This window comes from Myxocyprinus asiaticus, chromosome 30 (assembly GCF_019703515.2).
Source record: "Myxocyprinus asiaticus isolate MX2 ecotype Aquarium Trade chromosome 30, UBuf_Myxa_2, whole genome shotgun sequence".
Classification (NCBI taxonomy): domain Eukaryota; kingdom Metazoa; phylum Chordata; class Actinopteri; order Cypriniformes; family Catostomidae; genus Myxocyprinus; species Myxocyprinus asiaticus.
Genome location: NC_059373.1, coordinates 11,752,105 through 11,776,833, shown reverse-complemented (window position 1 = coordinate 11,776,833; position 24,729 = coordinate 11,752,105). Strand labels below are relative to the sequence as shown.

At 36.8% G+C, this 24,729-nt stretch overlaps 1 protein-coding gene and 1 pseudogene across 1 annotated transcript; both read left to right on the top strand.

The window, feature by feature from the left end:
* The first annotated feature begins 2,130 nt into the window (after positions 1 to 2,130).
* Positions 2,131 to 12,979, top strand: sall3b (spalt-like transcription factor 3b). Its single transcript, XM_051664423.1, has 4 exons — positions 2,131 to 2,368; positions 6,086 to 9,022; positions 9,158 to 9,501; positions 10,383 to 12,979. Exons 1-4 carry the CDS (start codon positions 2,284 to 2,286, stop codon positions 10,776 to 10,778), a joined length of 3,762 nt encoding a protein of 1,253 aa, XP_051520383.1. The 5' UTR covers positions 2,131 to 2,283; the 3' UTR covers positions 10,779 to 12,979.
* Positions 12,980 to 13,599: 620 nt separating this feature from the next.
* The window catches only part of LOC127421641 (probable phospholipid-transporting ATPase IIB), a 65,389-nt pseudogene continuing 54,259 nt past the window's right edge, over positions 13,600 to 24,729 (top strand).

Sequence of the window (24,729 nt, the reverse complement as noted above, 5' to 3'; positions counted from 1 at the left end):
GATAAAAGTCACAGACTTGAGAAGCAGCTGTGTTAGATGTGGTAAATTAAACCAATCAGAAATTTCCAGAGGGCCACGGCACATAGAACAGTGCTATCTCACATCTGTCCATCTCACTGCTCTGTCCCTGCTTTGTTTGTTCTTCATGTAGTTTAGCCCTGACACTTCATTTGTTGATCTATCTGCGATGATGTGCTTTATACTCTGAGTCAAACCCCCTTCATCGTGTTTAGAGTAGGAAAATATGTTTTCTAGCTGTGGGATATGTTCTTGGGTAGAAGCAGCATTTGAGCAAAAAGAAACAGAGAAATACCACAGACCATGAAACAATTCTAAACATCATTTTTGTTTTAATGGAATGAAAATGAGAAATCACAAACACAGACCTGGACAGAACTCTGAATTCTTTTTAGCAGAATACAACTTGTCTTTAAGTTGTAACTGCATTTGTGTGCACTAAGTGAGAATTATCTTAATATCTTAAATAATACTATTTTCATGTTTTTCATGTTGGTGAAGCTACAGTATAATCTGACTACCAGAAGAAATTGGGATATTGTGACAATAGCTGTGATTTAGAGATCAGTTTTAGTTCATTTCAAATCTAGCTTGCGTGCTTTGGCATAATTTTTATGAAAGCGGATAAGGAAGGTGAAAGAAAAAACAAAACAATTATTTCATATGCAGAATTATAAATATTTTGTCCTAGGCACTCCACTCCATCTGATCATTTTGTTGATCATTTAAAAAAAAAAAAAAAAAAAACTGTTACTAATCCTACATGGAATGGATAACAGAGAGGCCGGAATAACAGCAGTCGTTTTAAAGACTTCCCTTGGGGCTGGATTTTGACAATTCCCACCACTTTGTAATTTTATTGATAATGAAGAGGATGGCGAGGGAGGGACTTTTGATTTTTGCCAGAAAAGCTAGTTAAGGACAATCAATAGTACATCATTGGGAGAGTTTTGTGATAAAAACCCTCGGTTACCCTGGCAATCCATCACTTGGCCATACAGATAGGTCAAACGAAATTATATTGCGCTTATCTCTCTACACCAGAAGAGTAACAGAGACGCCGATCAATAGGCTTATATATTGTTCTACTTGTGTTGTAATGGAAATGATGTCTCGCTGATTTAGAGCCCTTTGGCCGCTATACACCAGTGGTACTGGTCAGATGTGAGTGTTGTCTTATCCCATGAGAATAGTTCAGTACAATGATAGACACATACCTGAAGTTTTCTGTGTTGGAGGAACATAAAATTACCCAATACAGTTAACAAGTGCCTACTTTTGGGTTCTTATGAAAATCATGTTCACATCTGATCGTTATGTGAAGTTATGCAAAAAGTAAACAGGAAGGAGAGCAGGTTACAGAAGGGTCCATGTGTTATCCTAGTGGTCGTCTTATGCAATAAGCTTAGAACAGCCCTCCAGCAACTGTCGTGGATTTCTGCTGGGTTTTACGCGTGGATTTGCAGCCAAATACCAGCGTGCACCCGTTTCAGTTCAGTTTTTCTGGGTTACATCGCTTTTTAATGGACTTATAAGTTTGTCTTTTTGCAAGAAAAGACATAAACTAAGCTTTCGGTAGTCTCGGATCGAATTAACTATGGAGGATGCGCATGTGCGCGAGAAGCGGACCGACAACACAACAGATCGTGTTTGTAGTCGAAAAGCATTGCTCATAAATGGACAGCAAACTGTAAACCATTAACTGACGTCATTGCTATGATAAAACAAGTTTATATATCCGCCTGTCAGAACAAACTTTGCTTGCGTGGACATGTGAAAATGAACCGTAATCTTTAAGAAATGATCAATGCGCTTTGAAATAGCCTGTTGAGGGGTGCTTGACCATTGAATGTGTTTGACCATGAAACGACTGTTTTCCCTTACTTAGGTGATGTTGAACAAACTAGCCTACGGAACACTTTACGCGAAGTGTCACCACAGACGCACTTGTTTGCGTCCAGTTTGTAGTCCTGCCAGACGTGAACGGAGAGCAAAAGGGGAGAAAAGTGAGGAAGTGAAACGGGCTAATTACTCAGTCCATCCCTCATTTCCATACCCACAGAGAGTGTCTACTGGCGCTCGGCCAATCCCTCGTGCAGCGCAACGTAATCCATGACCCTCTATCATTATAACGCCGACATGCGCAATCTGCGCTACGGTAACAACATCTAATAATCTCTTATTCGCTGACCCCGGGACTGTACGGGATTGCCTGCGTCCGATGTATCTGCAGATCGGAGCGCCGGAGACTCGAAGCGCAGAGACATGTCCCGGAGAAAGCAAGCGAAACCGCAGCATCTCAGATCGGACGAAGAGGAGGGAGCACAGTCGAAAAAAAGTCAAGATAACGGTATGTGTATTGAAATTCAATATGATCATATATATGAGTCTTTTCTTTCTTTAGACCTTAAACTACAAGTTTTCTTTTGTCAGAATATGGCAACAATGTTTTATTGTTCTGGAGTTGTGTCGAAACCACTGTACAGACGAAGAATTTGGGACCTTAAATTGTTAAAAGAAAAAGTTGATTTAGTAAGAATAGCCTGTAAGTTTAAATGTAAATCTAAATGTAAATTCAATGTTCAATTCCTATGCAGACAAGAGGAAACTTCAGAAAAAGTTTTAACGGGAGTTTGATAAAGCAGCATTTCCAACAGAGAATGATTACTCATTTTTCTATTCTTTGTGTTTATAAAGGAACATTAGGTATGAAACCTAGTAATGTGTGCTTTTGTAAAATTTAAAAATGTCGATTAGCCCACTATACGTGTCCAACGTACATTACTTGACACTTAACAAAGCAAACATGATTTCTACTTATTTATGCAGTCGTAGTTTTTAGTGTATTTCAATTTGAGTCTTTGAGTTTTTAACTAACAAATTATTTTAAATTCATTAGAAATAATTGTACAGTCATGGACATGATGATCTCCGCGCACATAATTTGCTTTATAAGGCGCTGTACAGGTACAGAGGCCTATTTATTAATTTCTGTGTTTTATGTAATGTGTTTTCAAACCAGTTTTATATATTTTGATTTATCATTAATTATTCATTTTTACCAGTAACAGCAGAGACATCTATAATAAAATAATCAACACCTATGTGTGCTTAATTATGTGATAAAGTACACATATTACTGTATTGTTATATATACTTGTTTTAAAACCTACAAAAGTGGCCCATTGCAAAACCTAAACAAAACCTTTAACATTCTTCTGTTTTCGCCAGAATAATTCCTTTTGTCATGGTAATGTAGTTATTAACGTGGCCACATTAAAAAAAAAAAAAAAAAAAAAAAAAAAAGTCGAAGCTGTGTCTTTATTTAAGTCACGTTTAAAGTATTTAATGCAACACAAAGATCGACCTAAAATAATAGAATCAGAGTTTTGGTTGAAGACAGATGGTAAAAAAGGTTTATTGTTCTTCAAATAAGTTCTAATTAGATGAATCAATTGTAATCAGGCCTGAGCTGTTCGAAGTTTAATTTGCCTAAAGGATTTGACTGAAAATAGGAAACTTTGTAAAACAATGTTAATGCATACTTTTTTTTCTCTTATAACTAATATGTTAACAGTGTTATTTGCTACTTTTTTATTACATTTTTAGAATCAGTTTATCAAACAATATAACGAATTTTGCCAATATAGGCCAAGCAAATATACAGAGCATGGACTGTTTCATTTCTGCTGTTAAAATTATTATTATTATTATTTTAACGTTAGTCATCCTGACCTGAAGTATTTTGAAATTTCTTATAAATAATGTAGATTTAGTGCATTAATATGCATGCTTGAATATACTGGGCATGTTAATTATTATATAAAAAAAGTATAATTTTCATAAACAGGCCCCCTGCTTACATCATCAATATATATATATATATATATATATATATATATATATATATATATATATATATATATATATATATATTTATTTTTATATTTTATGTAAATTTAAAACTTAACTAATGTTTTGCCCCAAATAATATGATGAGTAGATTTGATTTCAGACCTATATCCATGTACACAATGGGTACTCGGGCTATTCCACATCGGGACATAGCTGATTGTTCTCACTGCACAACTATTCAGACTTTCGTGTTTGTTCTAACATCTACTGTGGATGATCATTAGGCCTCAACAGCAACGATTGTCTCAGGAAATCCATTTTAGCCTATTTCTTCTGGCGTCTGAGAGATGTTTAAGAAATTTGTCATGAGAATCTCATGTCATAACCTTTGTGTGGCTTATGTCGAAATTATCCTGCTAGGAGTGTAACATCCTCAAAGCTAACAAAACCATGGTTACCAGCTGAGCACCCTAGGAATCTCCCAAGTTTTTCAATCTTTGTAGTGGCTCATGTCTTTCTGATTTAAGAATCTGATATATTTATCTCATGAACACAGCTGTGGTACTTTTTCACTGGGGTGTCTCCACAAGATGTTTTTTTTTTTGTTTGTTTGTTTGTTAATCTATTTGTACAATTTATTGAATGCTAATGTTATAATGTTGCTAATGTTGACCAACGACTCACTGTAAAACATTTTAAAATTATTTGTAACATGGGCCTTAAGATAACTGGTCAGCCTCACTAGATCAATTTCAGTTTGGTCTCACCTTTCGGTCTTAGAGTAAGTCTGGACCACCCACCCAGTTACTGGAATTAAATGAGCAAATGACCCACTACTCTAAGGGAGGCTCACAAACACTGAAAAGTCACATAACAACAATTGACCACAAAATTATTTCTGATATAATCCGTCACACATTTCTCCTCCACCTCTCTGTCTTTGTCTTTCCCAGTGTCTCTCTAACAAAATATTTGCATTCATTTACTCTATTCATAAACATTTGTTACTGCAACATCAGGGCAAAAAAGAGGTGAAATTAAGCCAATCTGCCCCTCAAAATCTGCCGTTTTTTTTTTTTACAAATTTTTTACTAATATTACAAATTATACAAAATAATCAAGAAAAAAAAAAAGAAAATAAGGGAAAGACAAAAAGATTAGAATTAAAAGAAAGGAAAACATACAGACACAAAAACCACAGTAGTACAGTATTTATTTGTTAAATTATTTGTGTGTATATTTTCCTCAGGAATTTCTGGAAATTTAGTGCATACATTGTTCATAAACTTTATTACTAAGCCCATTACTGCTCACCAGTAAAATCGAAAAGCCAACTACTTCTAACAGTTTCTACGACGTACTGTATTTGTACTCTGTACTCGATGTAACCAAGGCCTTTAATTCTTTATAAAAATCAGAACCAAGTATCAAAACAAAAATCTTACCCCCTTTGTTTTTTTTTCTTTTTTTTTTTTTTTAACGAAATGTGTAAATTTTTTGGCTCACATAATACATAATACACATAATTTTTATGCTTTATTCTTCTTAATGTTCTTGTCATTATATTCTGCTGATTCTGTCAGGAAATGTCTCTGAACAGTTCTACTTATTAAAAGGTCATGCTGACTTCTGAAAGGATCCAGTTCTTTTTGTTTCTTTTTTCTATTTAAAAAAAAAAACAAAACATGACCAAATATTACATGTTTTGAAACAGTTTAAAGTTATTTGTGCATTTTACACCATAAAAACTGAAACTCTTTTTTCAAGGTTGCGGACCCTCAGAAGTGAGCGTTACCTATTTCACTCAACAATGTCAAGTGGAGAGGAATTAGTTCTTCAAATTCTTCAGGAAATAAGAGTATTTGATAGCAATGGAGAGTTCAGATTAGTCAATCAAAGACTCAATTTGCCCTCGACTGACAGTGCAGCTGTGAATTTTATAAAAACATTGGAAATCAATAGCTCCTATAGAATTTCATTAAGCTCCCGTATATTCAATAGATAGGTTGCATAATTTGATGGATTGTGCAAAGAAATTATCATCCAAATCTTTGGAGCATGAGCACAAAGAAGCTAGCTTTCAGTAATTGGTAAAGTGGTACAATTGATTTAGTTTATCTATATTGTTCACTCTGTTGAGAATAGCTGTGAAAAATCTATCATCTCAGGAATTTCTATTCACATGCTTTCTCTCTATGTCTTTATCTCCCAGCACTTCTCTTGAGGGGAGGAGATGAGGAGGACAGCGGCACTGAAAGCCGCAGTGGGGGCGAGGAGACACACGTGTGTGAGAGGTGCTGTGCCGAATTCTTCAAGTGGTCGGAATTGCTGGAGCACCAGCAGAAGTGCACGGAAGACCCTCCTGTGCTGATAGTAAAGGAGAACGCAGAAAAGCTTGTCTCCCGAGGATCGCCCACAGAGTCCTTCTTAAGCACCCACAGTGACTCAGCAGAAATGATGAAGGCTAATGAAGAGAACTCTGAGCTGGTTGAGAAAGTTGATGAGAGCCTCTGCATGCCTGAGGAAACCCAGGTCATCGACGTGGATGAACAAATGGATATTAGTTTGTCTGGTCATAAGACATCCAACCTCAGCCCTCCACCACTCGAGAATGAAAACCCACCCTCTTCCCCTGCACCATCTATAACCAACCATCACGACATGCCCAGCACCAATGTGACCCTTGAGATCCTTCATAGCACCAGAGTGGCTGTTGCTCAGTTCTCCCAGAGCATTCACTGTGCGGGCCCTGCAGGAAAGTTGAGCTCAGCTGCAATCCCTATGATTTTAGAGCAGTTAATAGCTCTGCAGCAGCAGCAGGTTCACCAGTTACAGCTCATCGAGCAGATTCGCAGCCAGGTTGCTGTAATGAATAGGCAGCCCACGCAAGCTGCCCTTAATCCGGCCTCAAAAAGCCTGTCCTCTGACTCCAACACTTACAATTTCCAGAGCATTGCTCCACCCCCTGTACTTCCACTATCTGGAGTCATGCCCTCTGCGGTGACTGGGCAGGCCTCTGTGTCCCAGGCTTCTTTGCTTGTGAGGCCACCACTGCTGTCTACGCAGCCAAACAGCGGGCAAATAAATTCTCGAGCAATGGACAGTGCCACTGTTTCCTTAACAAGTTCAAGCCCTCTCTTCAGCTATAGCGGGTCTTCCCCACTCTTGCCAACCTGTAGTGGTTCACTCTCTAATGTCAGTAACACACAACCCCTAAGCACTCCCAGTGCACTATCAGCTTGCCAGAGTAGCCTCCTTAGTCCTTCTGCCAATCTACCATTACTACCTCAAAGCCCCCCCAACGGAGTCATCTTTCCCAATCCACTGGCCAGTATAGCAGCCACTGCCAGTGCATTAGATCCACTTGCTGCCATGATGAAGCACCGTAAGGGCAAACTGCCCAGTGTCTCCATTTTTGACAGCAAGCCCAGTTCTGAGGATCCGTTCTTCAAGCACAAGTGCAGGTTCTGCGCCAAAGTGTTCGGAAGCGATAGCGCATTGCAGATCCACCTGCGCTCGCACACAGGTGAGAGGCCCTTCAAATGCAACATCTGTGGCAATCGGTTTTCAACAAAGGGAAACCTCAAGGTCCACTTTCAAAGGCACAAAGAGAAGTACCCTCATGTTCAGATGAACCCATACCCAGTCCCAGAATATCTGGACAATATCCCAACCAGTTCTGGGATACCCTATGGAATGTCTTTTCCTCCTGAGATGGCAGGACCTACTTGGTTGGACAGTAAACCTGTTCTACCAACAGTGCCGTCCTCAGTGGGTCTGCAGTTGCCACACACAGTACCAGTTATTGAAAGCTTAAGTGACTCGTTAACAAGTACACCCTCTGACAGATCTCCACACAGACTCTCACCAGCCAGAGGTGAACTTACACCTTCGTCACCCAATCCCACTGGCACTGAGACAGATATGTCAACCATGACATCCTCTCCTAAGTCAAATAGAGAAGGAGAAATCACACTGACCTTCAATGTAGAGGAGGTGCACCTGCCACCAAACAGCATGACCAGAAACGGAAACGACTTCAACTCTGCAAACCACAGGTTGCTTCCACAGTCAATAGGGATACCTGTTAAGGGCAATTTACCTGAGTCCACTGATGCTACTCTAGCAGTTAATAAATCCTCTTCTCCCCCACTGACCTCTGATCAGTTTAAGTTCCCATTTGGTGGTCTCCAAGATTCAATGCAAACATCGGAGACATCGAAACTTCAACAGCTTGTAGAAAACATTGACAAGAAGATGATGGATCCCAATAAGTGTGTGATCTGCCACCGTGTGTTAAGCTGCCAGAGTGCACTGAAGATGCATTACCGCATCCATACAGGGGAGAGGCCATTTAAATGTAAGGTTTGTGGCCGATCATTCACCACAAAGGGAAACTTGAAGACTCACTTTGGTGTTCACCGTGCAAAGCCTCCTCTTCGGATTCAGCATTCGTGCCCGATCTGCCAGAAGAAGTTTACTAATGCTGTTGTGTTACAACAGCACATACGCATGCACATGGGAGGGCAGATTCCCAACACTCCACTTACAGAAACCATCTACGAAAAAGATGCCGATATGGAGAGTTTTGACAGCATGAGCACTTATGATGATGACTGTCTTGATGACATTTCATTCGAGGATGAAGGGGATATCTTAGAAAACAACGAAAACACTCCAAGCTCCTTTTCGGACAGTCCACCTCCAATTTCATCTCTCCCAACCAGTGTATCAGAATCTAAAAATGCAGGAGGTGACTTATCTGTCAGTCACAGTCAATTGAATGGAAAAAAGATTGCCAGATGTGGACCTATGGATAATGATCAGCACGCTCTTGGCTCTACCGCCACAGGAGAGATGGAGAACCAAAGCATGGGAATTAGTTTAATGTCACAGTCATCCAGTTCTTTTCACATTCCTCCCTATCACACAAATAATCAACCTGAGGTCCAACATGAGCATCCAGTCTCTCTGAACCTCTCCTCTAAAAACCCAGAAACAACATTGTTAGTAAAATCAGAAACATCAGATTGTCCTGCAACAAATTTAGTCAATGGGGTGACTCTTAATCAAACAGGAATCCAGTCCATCAAATCTACAGTCAAGAAAGAAAACCCTTTCAACGTGCAGAGTTTCAGTAAAGAACATGGTAAGATAAAACTGCTATATGATACTAGTAAAACATGAACACATTAGTCCGAAAGTGTAACTACTTTAACACATTTTATTTTGCTGTTGATCTGTTTGATTATACCTTTAACTAATGTATTGTTTTTATTCTCAGGTAATGCTCAAAGGTCTGCTGAACAGGATGCTAAAAATGCACCGACTGTAGTTAAAATGGAGATGAGCGCTTGCAGTAGACCGTACATGCTAAAAGAGGGGCCTTTCCCTGCATTTGGCCTGCAATCTCCTGCTCTTCGAACTGAGATGATGATACCAGGCGTCACCTCACTTACTGGACCACCCTCTACCCGACGGACCCCTAAACAACACAACTGCAGTGCATGTGGGAAGAACTTCTCTTCAGCCAGTGCCTTGCAGATCCATGAGCGCACACACACAGGTGAAAAACCCTTCGGCTGCTCAGTCTGTGGTCGCGCTTTCACAACAAAGGGTAATCTTAAGGTATGTGATCGTTACGATTCTGATTTTTGTTAAAAAGCAAAACAGCTGAGGCTGTTCTGAAGTACACTACCGTTCAAAAGTTTAGGGTCACTTACTCATTCTTTATTTATTTTAATTTTTTCACATTTTAGAATAATAGTAAAGTCATCACAACTATGGAATAATAGAAATGGAAATATGGGGATTATGTTGTGACTAAAAAAATCCAAAATAAATCAAAACTATGTTATATTTTAGCATCTTCAGTGTGGCCACACTTTGCCTAGATTTTGCTCTTGGCATTTTCTCAACCAACTTCTTGAGATATCACCCTGGGATGCTTTTTAAACAGTATTGAAGGAGTTCCCATCTATAGCTGGGCACTTAGTGGCTGCTTTTCTAAATTATTCGGTCCAAGTCATCCATTTCAAAAACATTTTTTTTATTTTTTTTTTATAACATTTTAGATTTGTAATTAAATAAATTAATATGTTGGCACAATTATATTTTTGTCTACAAAACTAATTTCAACATTTAAGCATACACCTTCAGATCAAAAGATTTTTAAGATCATGAGAAACATTTCAGGCAAGTAACCCCAAACTTTTGAACGGTAGTGTATATACGGAAAACAAAATTATAATATAATAAATGCAAAGTTCTTGAATTAAAGCTGTTTTCTGTGGTGAATTAAAACTTCATATGATGATGTACAGTAGGCCTATACTGTTCACTCATTCCACTGGACATCAGCTTTTAATTCTAACGAATCTATTTTTACCAATGCATATACACATTGTGTCTTCACATGCATTATTGCTCTTTAAAGGTTATTGTGCTGCAGATACACACCACTGGTGAAAATACCATATTTTTTTCATTTTCATTCTGTTTGTGCACAGGTGCACATGGGCACCCATATGTGGAATAACACCCCAGCCCGTAGAGGAAGACGTCTATCTGTGGAAAACCCCATTGCCCTACTTGGCGGTGACGCCCTGAAATTCAGTGAAGCATTTCAGAAGGATTTAGCAGCGAGGGCTATAAATGTGGACCAAAACTTCTGGAGCCGATATGCAGCAGCTATAACTAACGGCTTAGCCATGAGGAACAATGAAATATCCGTTATTCAGAGTGGAGGAGTCCCTCAGCTCCCTGCCATTACTGCGGCCATGGACAAGGCTAGCACTAGAAACAGCCCACCAATCACAGCCCTGGAAAAAACAGGCATAGACAGAAGTGCCGGACAACACTTTTCCATGATGATGGATGACAAAAAAGACATTGGAATCAATTGAAGTAAAGTTGACATATTCTTTCTCCTTAAGGAATGTTGAGAATAAATGTGTCTTGATTTTTGATTAGATCATATTAAACTCTTTAGAATGTGCTTCATTCATGCGGGAAAAGTTTATGTTTCTCTAATGGCACATGCTCTTAATTCTTCTTTTATAACTGAGGCCACGGTTAGTTTTAAAATTATGCTCACTGACTGAAACCTTACACTTGATTCAAGGGCATTGCTTTGAGATAAAATGATTATTTATGTTGTAAATATGTATTTTATTTTTCTTGTTTTTTCAGTAAAACTTTGCTCTATTCATGGGAAAGGGAACATGTTTGCATACATAAAAGAAGCTTTTCATTCCCACACTTTAGTCTTAATATAGCTACAGCTGAAAGTATGTAGCTTAAATTCCCCCCCCCCCCCAAAAAAAAGAAAGAGTCATTTCAGTGTCTTTGAAAAGATCTGTATTATTCTTTGACATCCCACTGCTTTGCTGCTATGCAATGGATGCAAACCGTTTATTCTCATGCAAATGAAGAACACCATTATGAAAGCTAGTGTAGCTGCCATCAACAATGAAAGGTTCCATCTTATACCAACCTATGTTATTATATTAATGATGATTATGTGTTTTTCTCTGCCTTGTTTACCTTTACATACAGTGCAAATTTAATTAGTGGGCCAACATTAAACTATTAAGTATAATATGAGTGCTAATAAAGATCTTAATAATAATAATAATAATAATAAAAACACCTCTCAACTTTGGTTGTAGAGTTATCTATGAAAGCCCCTTTTGCTGCGGGAAAATTCAATATCTCAATTTAAAAAAAAAAAGTTTTTTTTTTTTTATAAGTGTGTTTTCATATAAAGAACAAAATAAATAAATGTTTCCAGAAACATTATGGGACAAGGGAAAATAAAACAAAGTGAAAACTATACTTGTCTGTAATGACAGCCTATGTCTTATTTACTAAGAGTGTCATGTTTCAGATCTGTCAAGTTACAGGTAATTGTTTTTTTTTTTTTTTGTAGTGCTATTTTTTCTTACAGTGTATAATATATTCAGGGTTGGGGGGTAACAAAATACAAGTAACGGGAATACATATTTAAAATACAAAATATAAGTAACTGTATTCCACTACAGTTACAATTTAAATCATTAATAATTAGAATACAGTTACATTCAAAAAGTATTTATTACTGAAGAGATTACTTTGCATTTTATTGTCATTTGTTTAATTTAATATTTAGTCCTTTCAGATGTAAAACATTTATACATATAAATGATGCGATCCAAAGTGCATTTGAACAGCGGTGAAACACTTTCTTATGATGTGTTACATTCATACGAGCAGACAGAGAAGTATGTTTGAAGTAAGTTTGGAGCAGAAGAAATAGAAATAAACCTTGTGTAAATTGTCAGCTTTACGCTAAGCTAAAATGCAATTTCTAGCCATTTTACATGCACATGTTACCAGGCACGATCATATTTTTTTATCAAGAAAATTCACGTTAGATCATAATTTTTTTTTTCTAGTAAGACCTTTGATATTAGGGCAAAAATCGTATTCTTGAAAATAATTTTTTTATTGTTTTCCTGTGAAATATCTAAAAATCTTTAAAACAAGATCAGTTTGATTTATCTTGTTTTAGAAACAACACTGCATAAGATATTTAGGTTTTTTTAGAGAATGTATTTTTAACATGTGTATTTTGTCTTACTGTACTGGCAGAGTTTTTATAGTCAAAACAAGTGAAAAAATCTACCAGTGCTGAAGAAGTAATCCAAAGTATTTAGAATACATTACTGACCTTGAGTAATCTAACGGAATATGTTACAAATTACATTTTACAGCATGTATTGTGTAATCTGTAGTGGAATACATTTCAAAAGTAACCCTCCCAACCCTGTCTATATTGTTTAGATATCAGTCAGTGTTGAAAAAAAAAAAAAAAAGCAGATTTTCATAAGATAATAAGGTAAAATGGTGAAACAAGTAATGGGGTATTTTATGTGTCCTCTGCATGACAAAGAGACACTATTTTTGTACTCAGATACATTATAACAGGAATTAAACTGTACACCAGGTTTCCTTGTCTGTCTGCACATCAGTATTTTTACATGGAACATCTGAGGTGGGCTCTCAAACACTGACAGAACTGGATTTATTTCTAAGATGCAGTATTGCCACCTCCCTCAATAAAGAAATGTCAAACTATTTTGTTTGTTTTAATTGTGCAACCTCATTTTTGTTTCTTTGCAGTGTTCCCATGGTCATGGAAAATCTAGAAATATCAGATTTTGATTTTGTTTTATTTGTTTTTTTTACAGGCCTGGAAAAGTCATGGAAATAATCAATGGAATGTAAATGGAATTTAGTTATGTGAAACATTTAAAAGTCTTGTAACTTCTCTATAGTGAATCAAAAGTTTTACTAGTTATTCACAACTTTAAAAAAATGAAATTGGCTACAAATTGTTCTTTGTGCATGCAATCTACATGAAATTATTTAGAGTAAAAATAATAATAATATTTATCTTATTCTGTAATCACAGACAACTTGAAAAGTCATGGAAAAGCCATGAAAAATAATTGGTCAAAAGGTGTGGGAACCCTGACTCTCACTCAAACTCACTCTCACTCACTCACTCACTCACTCACTCACACTCTCTCTCTCTCTCTCTCTCTCTCTCTCTCTCTCTCTCTCTCTCTCTCTCTCTCTCTCTCTCTCTCTCTCTCTCTCGTGTGTGTGTGTGTGTTGTGATGTGATATCGGGAGTCAGGCTGTGTTAATATTTTTGTAAGATAATTTAATAATTATATTACTGTTATGTTATTTATTGTATATTAATGTTAAAAGCAAATTGTAAGCTTTAGTTGGGAAAGCTCATATAGTAAGATAACAATAGTAAGAGACCTACGTGGAATAACTCATCAAAGGTAAAATCGTATGAATTAAATCAAGATATTAAAATACATTTAGTAAATAAGGTAGTCAATCAACTGATTAATTAATATCTCACCAATATTTTTTCAAATAGAGCATCAGCAAACGTTTCCTTCACTTTGTTCCGGAAGTGACGGCGTTCTCTACGTAGTTGAGCAAAGATGGCGGACAGCATCCCTCTGAATCCTGTACGGAAGAATTCGAGAACAACAACATATTATAATGCTGGCAGACCTGTTAGGTGCGTAGAGTTTTGAATTATGATTTTAATCACAGATTTTGTTATTTTTTTTTAAACATACGACTGTCGTTTGAGTTATTATAATGTCTTATCTGTTGCTGTTGGGTTTGTTTATGCTTCCGTTCCGGGGTTTAGTGCTCACGAGCTAACAGTGTCAGATTACAGCTGATCAACACTGTGATAGGGCACGAGAGGATACGAGAGTCCTCAGACGATGTGTGTCGAGATATGACGATATGATCATGTAAGATGTATTGTCATACTGATCATACAGGTGCATTCACAGAAGAACATTTAAAAGAATATCTCACGAGTCCTAGAAGTAATCATAAAACATCCCATAGTACTTTTTATGAGCATTTGGTACATTCATAGAACCTCTCATTAGCCACTGGTACATCTATATAGAACATTTCATACAAGATCTCATGAGCATTCAGTACATATGTAGAGCATCTCATTAGCCTTAGGTACATTTAATAATCTTACATGATGTTGAGCGGGTCAGGATGCTTTATCTCTGCAAACTGTTTTCCCACAGTTTATGCGAGACAAAGACGCCAAAGATACTCATTTGGAAACTAATGTCCATCTGGTTTTCCTGAGCTGCATAAACAGCCGACTGCATCGTATCTGTATTTATGGCATCCAGCTGTTTGTCGAATACTGACTTTCTAAGGACCACTTGTGGCAGTGCTTCTAGAGAGTATGAATCTAAACCAAAGTGATTGCTTAATTTGATATCATTGTTTGGGGTATGCTATTGCACATGATCACTGTAAATCATTTTGTGTTTTCATGAGGAGGAGGAGGAAGAAGATGAAAAGCAGAACAACTGACCACAGTTAGGACTGATTAATTGGACCACCAGCTATGCGTGGCTCATATGTTGCTTATTCTGATGTCCTTCTTGATTTATAGGGATGGTTTAGTAGATTTGATGGTGATCTCATTTATTTTATCATACAATTGAATTCAAATATCAGTGGCAGGCCTGTGGGCTGCTCATGTCTTTCATGCTAGAGTAGATTATATTGTTTATGTTTACAACAGACAAATAACTTGATCATCTGTGTCATTTTCTATTCATTATGGCCATTTCTACTCAACAGCTGTTGAAACAATTAACAAAAAAGTTATTTTCTGATTTATTTATTTTTATAAACATCAAAGGCGAAAATCCACAAAGACAAATGTCAGAGTGATATGTTTTTGTTGACATACCTCAATAACAACTAGCCTGTTGTGGCAGGAAGCAATTACTCTTCGTAGCGCTAATATTTGTCAACTTTTAAAAGGGTGAATCTCACGAAATCAGTCAAGAACATGCCCAGTACATTTTTCGCCCTAAACACAAAAGAAAGAAGTATGAAATCACAAAATGAAGCTTTATTTTTTATTTTTAGGATTTTTATTTTTATTTAAAGGAATACGTAGTTCACCAAAAATGAAAATTCTCTCATCCTTTACTCACCCTCATGCCATGAGAGATGTGTAAGACATTCTTTCATCTGCAGAACACAAAGATTTTTAGAAGATTATCTCAGCTCTGTTGGTGGTCTTCACAATGCAAGTGAATAGTGACCAGAACTCAGAAGGTCCAAAAAGCACGTAAAGGCAGCATAAAATTAATCCATAAGGCCACAGTGGTTTAATCCATGTCTTTAGAAGTGATATGATAGGTGTGGGTGAGAAACAGGTCAATATTTAAGTCATTTTTTACTACCGGTCCACCTTTGATTAGCCTGACCAGTAGGTGGCTGAAAGTGAAAGTCTCTTCCACACCAGAATTTGAAAGTGAAAGTGGAGATTTTCAGTAGTGGTGGTGATTTTGATTTATTAGAGTGACTCGATTCTTTTAAATGCATTCACCAAAGAGATGACCATTTCTTCAAGTTACACCTTTGAGCCTATAGATGGTGACAAAAGACCATCTTTTAAATGATTGTATTGAACCAAAAGCAGTCATTTATGGCCAGAGCAAGTCTAATATCCTTTTTATAAAAAATTTCTTGTCTACAATTCTGCTAAGAGACTGGAGCACTACAGTGTTTAAGCATCATAAGCATTTCCCCACAAATGACAATAAAGCATATCTATAATATTCTGTACTGCTGAGCAAGACTTTTTTTATCAAGCTGTACAAAAAAAGGCAACAGTACTAGCCTAAAAGTATTTATGAGTTTCAATAACGTCCGTATATCATTGTAATGTGTGGTCATCACTCACTTTTATTCATAATTAATCCGGCCCCTCTTCTTGTTGAACGAGATTGACAAACTGAATGAATGACATGCAGCTTCTCCTCTCATTCAGCTGGTCAGCAGATCATTCATGAAAGAGATGAATGATTCATTTAATTTTTTTAATAAAATAAAAGTTTGTGAAGGAGTTCTCCAGTACATTCAGTTCATTAATGAATGACACCTCATCTCGTTCAGACTTAATGAACGACTAGTACTAGTTTAGTGAAGAGGCGTATTCGTTCAGCATGTCAAACCAATGATAAGCTCCTTCACAGCTCACACACAAATGCTATTGGCTCACGGTATAGTCAGTCTTTACAGGCATAAAAAGCCACCAAAGCAGTCTTGCACTTCAAAAAACAGCTTATTGGCTTTGAAAGGGAAAGATGTCAGTGAAAGAGTCAGTGTATGGAGGTGAATGAGAACAATTCTTTCACTTAAAAGATTCGTTCAAAATTACAGATTTGTTCACAAATGAAACATCACTAATTTTCAGTAAAAAAAAAAAAAGGACTTAAAAATCAGTTTTTTCACCCACACCTATCATAACGCTTCAGAAGATATGGATATGACCACTGTTGTTTTATGGATTACATTTATGCTGCCTTTATGTCCCTTTTGGAACTTCAAAGTCTTGGTCACCATTCACTTGCATTGTGAGGACCAACAGACCTGAAATATACTTTAAAAAAACTTTCTTCTGCTGAAGAAAAAAAAAATGTCATACACATCGTGGATGGCATGAGGATGAGTAAATGATGAGAGAATGTTCATTTTTGGGTGAGCTATCCCTTTAATGGTCCTAAATTACAGTGGTCACATTTCTCACAGAGGAAAAGAGCGTTTTCAAACTGACTAAAGGCAATCTGGCTACAGCAAAGATAAACTTAAAAGTGATATAATTTTTTTAGTTAGTGCTGCAGCAAATACACATTCACCAATAACTAGGGCCTAACAGTTTGGTTTACTGTATTTAAAGAAGCAGCTGACAGAGTTCAGTAAGTGAAAAAATCTTAACCACACAATGTAGGAGTACAGTGTGTTGCAGAGTGATCAAATAAGAGTCACGTTCTGTGATCACTCAGAAATCTGTATTTTCCTGATTCACTCTGTTAGAGGAAAGGTAGTGTTTCTTTGAAATCATTAGGACTAGAGTTTGTAGGTTGTTGGTGTTCGCCATTGTTTGTGTACTACGTTTCTTTAATAATTTAGCTTACATAACATCACTACCAGAGACCTGTTAAAACAGCATTGCCTGTATTTGGTAAATATATTTTTTTATTCTTCTTTCAAGGTTCAAGTCCAAAAGGCAGTTTGTGTTTGCATTGGTCACCGAGGCCTAATTGGATGAATTCAATCTATCCACTGATAGCTCTGGAGAGAAATGGAAACGTGTAGGTTTTGACGCTAAGGCCAAAGTGGAGCCGGTGCAGAAACGGCCGGGCTTTTGTGTGGATGGAAGCTGATATCCTCGCGGGACACCGGCTGTTTCAGAGTGTCACAATAGTGTTCTGCTGCTCTCGATTTGATATGTATGTGAGAATGTTCTTGATGCAGGGAAACAGAATTTGAGAGAGGATCAGATCCCTTAACTTCTGCTTTTTGTGGTCAACCTATTCATGTAGGTGACTTTCAAACTGTCCTCATTTCGTTGAACAATGTCTTTGTATTTATTTCTGGAGCTGATAATGGGAATGTTTAGGGGGTAACAAAAACTGCCAGGGCCCCCATTGATTACATTTGTAGCATGGCGTTTTTTTTAAATAGCCAACGCACATTATCATAATTTACTCTGCTTTTTCCATTTATGTAGCTTTCTTGGTTAATTGGCTTCTTAAAATTGTGTATTATTGTAAAGCGATACATTAACCCACACCACTACCTTGATGAAGGCTTTCTAAGCCGCAATGCGTCAGTTTGTGGAATGTTTTTAACCTAATAGCCATGCTTTTTAAATGTAAGAGTACCTTGGACTACTGCTTTTGTGTATTAACCCACACAAATTTGTTTACCTATCATGTACACCAGTTTTTGGTGGTATAATATCATTTTGAACTTTAAATAATTTTGTTTCAGATATCAGATTGAAGACAAATTTTCGAACCTTGATGAGATGCCGTTGATGATGTCAGAGAAGGCTTTTGAAAATGATGAGAGTGACACCGATCAGACGCTGGTTTCTCTGTGGTGGGTGGAAGGTCCAGTGCAGCAGGTAGCCTAACTGCCCCTTCAGGAACACGAAATTATTGAAATCTAAATAAATGTTGAAGGAATGTTCCGGGTTCAATACAAGTTAAGCTCATAACAGCATTTGAGGCATAATGTTGATTTAAAAAATAAAAAAAATAAAATCTATTTCAAATCATCCCTCCTTTATTAAAAAAAACAAACAAACAAATAAATAAAAAAATGCAGTTACAGTAAGGCACTTACAATTAAAGTGAAAGGGGCCAGTCCATAAAATAGGGGTGGGTAAAAAAATATTGTTTTTCCGATTAATCGTGATCTTCATTTGAACGAGCACGATATCGATTCTTATGTCCCAAGATCGATCTTTTACTCAGTGCACAACCCTCTAATACAATAAGTGGAAATCACTTGCATTTGCAACCAAATTTCACGCTATGTGACTAAAGTGAATATATTTGGCAGCTGTCTGGTAAATGTTTACATTTCTCTCACCAGTAATTGTGTAGTTTAGCCGTGAAGTGTTCAGCAGCGGGATCCTTTCACAGTGTGTTGAGAGTAAAAGTTTTTCCATGTAATGTGTGTTCAAGACGAGATCCTCGCAACCCATTTGTCATTGAATACTGTCTCTTTTAATACCCTTTCTGTTCTTTACAGTCAGTTGTTGATCAAAAACCACTACAAAAAACATTGTAATTGTAATCATGCATTGCACAGATGAGGTAAAGCCATTTGAGTCCTCTAGTTAACATGCACTCATTTAAAGGTGCTGTTTACAGAAATGCCGTTTTTTTGTTAAAGTGACAGTATCAGTTTTAGCACGTGTTCAACAAATGAATATAAATACTTGTAAATAGTACAAATTATGCAATTTAACAATAAATTTGTAACAAAAATAATACAGTATATGAAATATAATGTCTTATTTATTGATTGAATACATTTATTTGTTCATTTTTAAGAAGCCAAAATGTGACCAATTATGAAAAAGTAATAAAATATAATTAGTAAAATTAATATTTTCCTAATGTACCTAGTTAAAAGGTCCCCTGTATAATTAACAGCATTAGCTGGGAGAGAATTTATTTTATATGTAAGCAAAAGGAACATTATAACTGAAATAATCCCATGTGAATCTATATCGAATTGGAATCGAATAGAATAGAGAAATCTGTATCAATACCCAGCCCTGTCCATAAACATAAAAAAAGTACACACTGTTTCAGAAGTATAGCCACAGGATGGAAAAATTGATAACATGTTACATGTTAAAATAAAATCACTTACTAACCTTATTTATGTAAGTTAGATCCTTTATTAAAATATTTTGTCATGACAATGAAACCCTGTAATCTCTGTATTAGAAATAACTTTGCACAGAAAAGGGTAGTAAGTGTTTTTTATCTCACTTAAATCATGTTAACACAATGTTTATGTCTTGTGGCTATACTTTTAAACCACGTATTTTAGCATTTAAGGTAGACTGGCCTCATTCACTTCCATTGTAAGTACCTTACTGAAATTGCAATTTCAGCAAGGATTTAAATTATTTTTTTGTGGTAATCAACATCATGCTACACATGCTCTCGATTATGCTTAACTATTGAACCTGGAACATTTCTTTAATAACTAATAGTTAATGAACAAATTGGTTAATAGATGTACCGATAGCTGCAACTGATATGATCCTGATAGGTCTTTGGTTTGAATCCCAACGAAAAGTACATCCTGACAAATTGTATAGTTTAAATGCACTGTTATTTACCTTGCATAAAAATGTCTGCCAAACGTAAAAAAGTGTCAACCAAGATCATCTACAGTTGAAGTCAGAAATTTACATACACTTAGGTTGAAATCATTAAAACTCATTTTTTAACCACTCCACAGATTTAATATTAGCAAACTATAGTTTTGGAAAGTCATTTAGAACATCTACTTTGTGCATGACACAAGTAATTTTTCCAACAATTGTTTACAGACAGATTGTTTCACTTTTAATTGACTATATCACAATTCCAGTGGGTCAGAGGTTTACATACACAGTTTACATACAAGTTTACATACACAGAAGTATACATACACTGTGCCTTTAAGCAGCTTGGAAAATTCCAGAAAATTATATCAAGCCTTTAGACAGTTAGCCAATTAGCTTCTGATTGGAGGTGTACTGAATTGGAGGTGTACCTGTGGATGTATTTTAAGGCCTACCTTCAAACTCAGTGCCTCTTTGCTTGACATCATGGGAAAATCAAAAGAAATCAGCCAAGACCTCAGAAAAAAAATTGTGGACCTCCACAAGTCTGGTTCATCCTTGGGAGCAATTTCCAAACACCTGAAGGTACCACGTTCATCTGTACAAACAATAGTACGCAAGTATAACAGCATGGGACCATGCAGCCATCATACCGCTCAGGAAGGAGACACGTTTTGTCTCCTTGAGATGAACGTAGTTTGGTGCGAAAAGTGCAAATTAATCCTAGAACAACAGCAAAGAACCTTGTGAAGATGCAGGAGGAAACAGGTAGACAAGTATCTATATCCACAGTAAAATGAGTACTATATAGACATAATCTGAAAGCTGCCCAGCAAGGAAGAAGCCACTGCTCCAAAAACGCCATAAAAAAGCAAGACTACAGTTTGCAAGTGCACATGGGAGATCTTACTTTTTGGAGAAATGTCCTCTGGTCTAATGAAACAAAAATGGATCTGTTTGGCCATAATGACCATCATTATGTTTGGAGGAAAAAGGGTGAGGCTTGCAAGCCGAAGAACACCATCCCAACCATGAAACATGGTGGTGGCAGCATCATGTTGTGGGGGTGCTTTGCTGCAGGAGGGACTGGTGCACTTCACAAAATAGATGGCATCATGAGGAAGGAAAATTATGTGGATATATTGAAGCAACATCTCAAGACATCAGCCAGGAAGTTTAAGCGCGGCCGTAAATGGGTCTTCCAAATGGACAATGACCCCAAGCATACCTCCAAAGTTGTAGCAAAATGGCTTAAGGACAACAAAGTCAAGGTATTGGAGTGGCCATCACAAAGCCCTGACCTCAATCTGATAGAAAATGTGTGGGCAGATCTGAAAAAGCATGTGTGAGCAAGGAGGCCTACAAATCTGACTCCGTTAAACCAGTTCTGTCTGGTGGAATGGGCCAAAATTCCAGCAACTTCTTGTGAGAAGCTTGTGAGAGGCTACCCAAAATGTTAGACCCAAGTTAAACAATTTAAAGGCAATGCTACCAAATACTAACAAAGTGTATGTAAACTTCCACTGGGAATGTAATAAAAGAAATAAAAGCTGAAATAAATAATTCTCTCTACTATTATTCTGACATTTCACATTCTTAAAATAAAATAGTGATCCTAACTGACTTAAAACAGGGAATGTTTTCTATGATTAAATGTCAGGAATTGTGAAAAACTGAGTTGAAATGTATTTGGCTAAGGTGGGTGTAAACTTCTGACTTCAACTGTAAATTGCTAAAAACATTCAGCAGAGGTTTGACAGAGGATCTTGGCTTTCACTTTTAGTTAATCAAATGTCACCATTGTCATGCAACCTACTGTGTGTTTGTAGTGTGCTTGTGCCAGGTTGGCTTGGCTTCTTTCTAACGCACCGGTAACTGTGCATGAAATACACACACAAGCTCAGGTCGTGTTTTTGGTTGAGGTGTTCTCTACACATCATCAGTCAGAAGGTCAAAGACTCTGAAAATATGCTTATCCAGCCAACAATGATGCTGCTAAATGGCTATTTTGAGCTGACATTCAAAGAATATTGCAATGCCATTTTGTGTTACGTCAATGACATATGACACAAGTGTCTTTAAAAGAGATATTAGTAATTTATGGTTATGAAACTGTGTGCTTCACTCCTCCACTTATTCTACATTATCAGTGGTGCATCTCAATTGTAAGCTGCATATTGATTTTTGTTCTCCTAATGAACAAATGGGATTTTGCACAGCTGACCAGTTTGCTGCTTTCCAGTAATTTTCTGTGTGCTTAGGCAAAGGATTATGAAATGAACAAATAATTCAAGCAGAATAACTCTGCTTATTCAAACGGCCCTATTATTTGAACTACATTCATTTGAGCAAATAATCTGTTTATGAATCAGGGTGCTGGCACTTACAGACTGGAGACAGAAAGGGCCAACACAAATATTATTATTATTATTTTTATTTTTTTCAAAGTTTAAGTAATTTAGTTCAGTGCCAGCCGAACCAATCGGCATGACTGTGTACACTGCAGAGTACTGTCTTAGCACCTCAGCAGCTTCGCGGTATTCCGCAGGGTTGGCGACAGCTAGATTATAAAATGAATATGAAGGTCAACAAAGTGTTTGCTGCTGTCTCTGACCTTCACAGCGAATCAGATGTTGACTTTTAGTAGGGAGGGGTTTATCAGGCATCTACAGGTTTGTTGTTAATTTTAGGCCACATCCACATTAATCCGTTTTCATTTGAAAACTCTGTATTCAGTCATCGTTGTCCAAAGTATGTGGTAATGGAGAGCGTTTATGAAACGCTCCACTTTCGGTGAAGGAAAAGGCTGTTTTAGTGTGGATGAGAGGTGTAAACATATCGAATTTGACCCTATTTTTATTCCACTACATGTTCCCGGTGCATGCTATTTCCAGAAAAGAAAAAAGGAAAAAATGTCCTTGTGATCTTCTATCAAAATGTAATAACTTGTTCCACCTCTGAAACGACTTTCTCTGTTGGCTGAAGTCACCAAACCCTCTTATATTTCATTCACTTCAATCACCTTTCTCCATTCTGGTATTGTCCACTTTTTACAGTCCAATCAATCCCCCATGGATAAAAGTGCCACCCAACATTTTTTTCTCATTGAATATTCTTTCACTTAGAAATATGTCATATGTCACCATTCCATGTTGACTTTTACCGATTTTACCAAATTGAAATCTGTTCAGCAGATTTACCTCATAATCAGTACAGAAATTGTGAGTAAAATGCACAGATTGCACATGGGTCAAGTTATCACTAGGTAAATGTTAGACAAGTAGAATTCAGTAGAAATGTAAATATTAGCAGCGGACCATTTGAATTTTTTTCGTGACTTTCACATGGTGCTGTTGTAGAATAATGTCTTATTAGGCTTTATGAACAGTCCTTCTTGAGCAACCTAGCGTTAAGCTCTAGTACACAATGCCAATAAATCAAAAACTTGCCACTTGTGGGATTCTAGCCTGCAACCTTTTGGTTATCAGCCTGGAATGTTAATCACTAGGCTAGACTGCCCTGAATGCATGTGTTTACTCTGCAAAGTTTATGACTAAGCTTATATCTCTTTTCATGAGGTTCAGTGAGCATCCTCTCTCTCCATTTACTTTTATCATGTTCTTCAATTTCAGTTTTACTTGGTGTAAGTGCACTGTCTTGTCTGTTTAAAGTTCAAGTGAAACTAGGCCGAGCAGTCTTCAAACGTTCTCTGTTAAGCTGCTTACATTAATGTTGCATTAACATCAGCTGTATTTCAAGTGGAATCAACTCGATACATGCGACTGGTGGCAAACTGCAAAAGGACTTAATGTTCAAGATCAAATGTATTCTAAGTGATTAATTGTACAAAATCACCAGTTTTCAATTTGCAACCCCTGAATTAGAGGTAATGATCAGCTGTATTTGTTAGGCTAATTATGTAGTGAGTGATATATTTAAATTAAGACTATTTAGGGGAATCCAAGCCTAAACTGTGCCTGTAGCACTGTGTCCTTCTCTTTGACGAATTTATCTAATCACTGGATAATAGTTTTCCTCCTGTGGGTTCTGTCACGCAGCTGCTATGAATGTCTGGTTCACACATGTCACAGGAAGAAGGAGCTAAAGGCTTGGACAGTGTGGCTGGGACATCCTGAGAAATGAGAAGAGAAATACCCCAAAAATGCCATCATGAACCAGAAATACAACACTGTCTCGTTTGTGCAAGGGGTAAGGCCATATAAAAAAATGTGATGCATGTCATTTTGTTTCTGAGAATGAGAGTGCTAAAGTAGATTTTTTTTAACCAAGATAACAATAAGAAAATTTTGTATGATTTACTTTTTTAAATATACACATAAATTTACAATGTAAAATCTTTATTTAGTTTGTAGATTTATTTTTTAATTATACATGTGTGTTTATCTATTTTCTTTTAAAGGGATATTTCACCCAAAAATGAAAATTATCGTTTTCTCACACTCATGTTGTTCCATATATGTGTGTGTGTATATACAGTTGTGCTCAAACGTTTGCATACCTTGGCAGAAATTGTGCAATTTTGGCATTGATTTTGAAAATATGACTGATCATGCAAAAAACAGT

What these genes read in the sequence shown, in the direction of transcription:
- sall3b (XM_051664423.1), top strand. Translation starts at nt 2,284, where the DNA reads ATGTCCCGGAGAAAGCAAGCGAAACCGCAGCATCTCAGATCGGACGAA. An exon ending in GAGTTTCAGTAAAGAACATG is followed by an intron (nt 9,023 to 9,157) that starts GTAAGATAAAAC and finishes TTTTATTCTCAG; the next exon opens with GTAATGCTCAAAGGTCTGCT. An exon ending in CAACAAAGGGTAATCTTAAG is followed by an intron (nt 9,502 to 10,382) that starts GTATGTGATCGT and finishes GTTTGTGCACAG; the next exon opens with GTGCACATGGGCACCCATAT.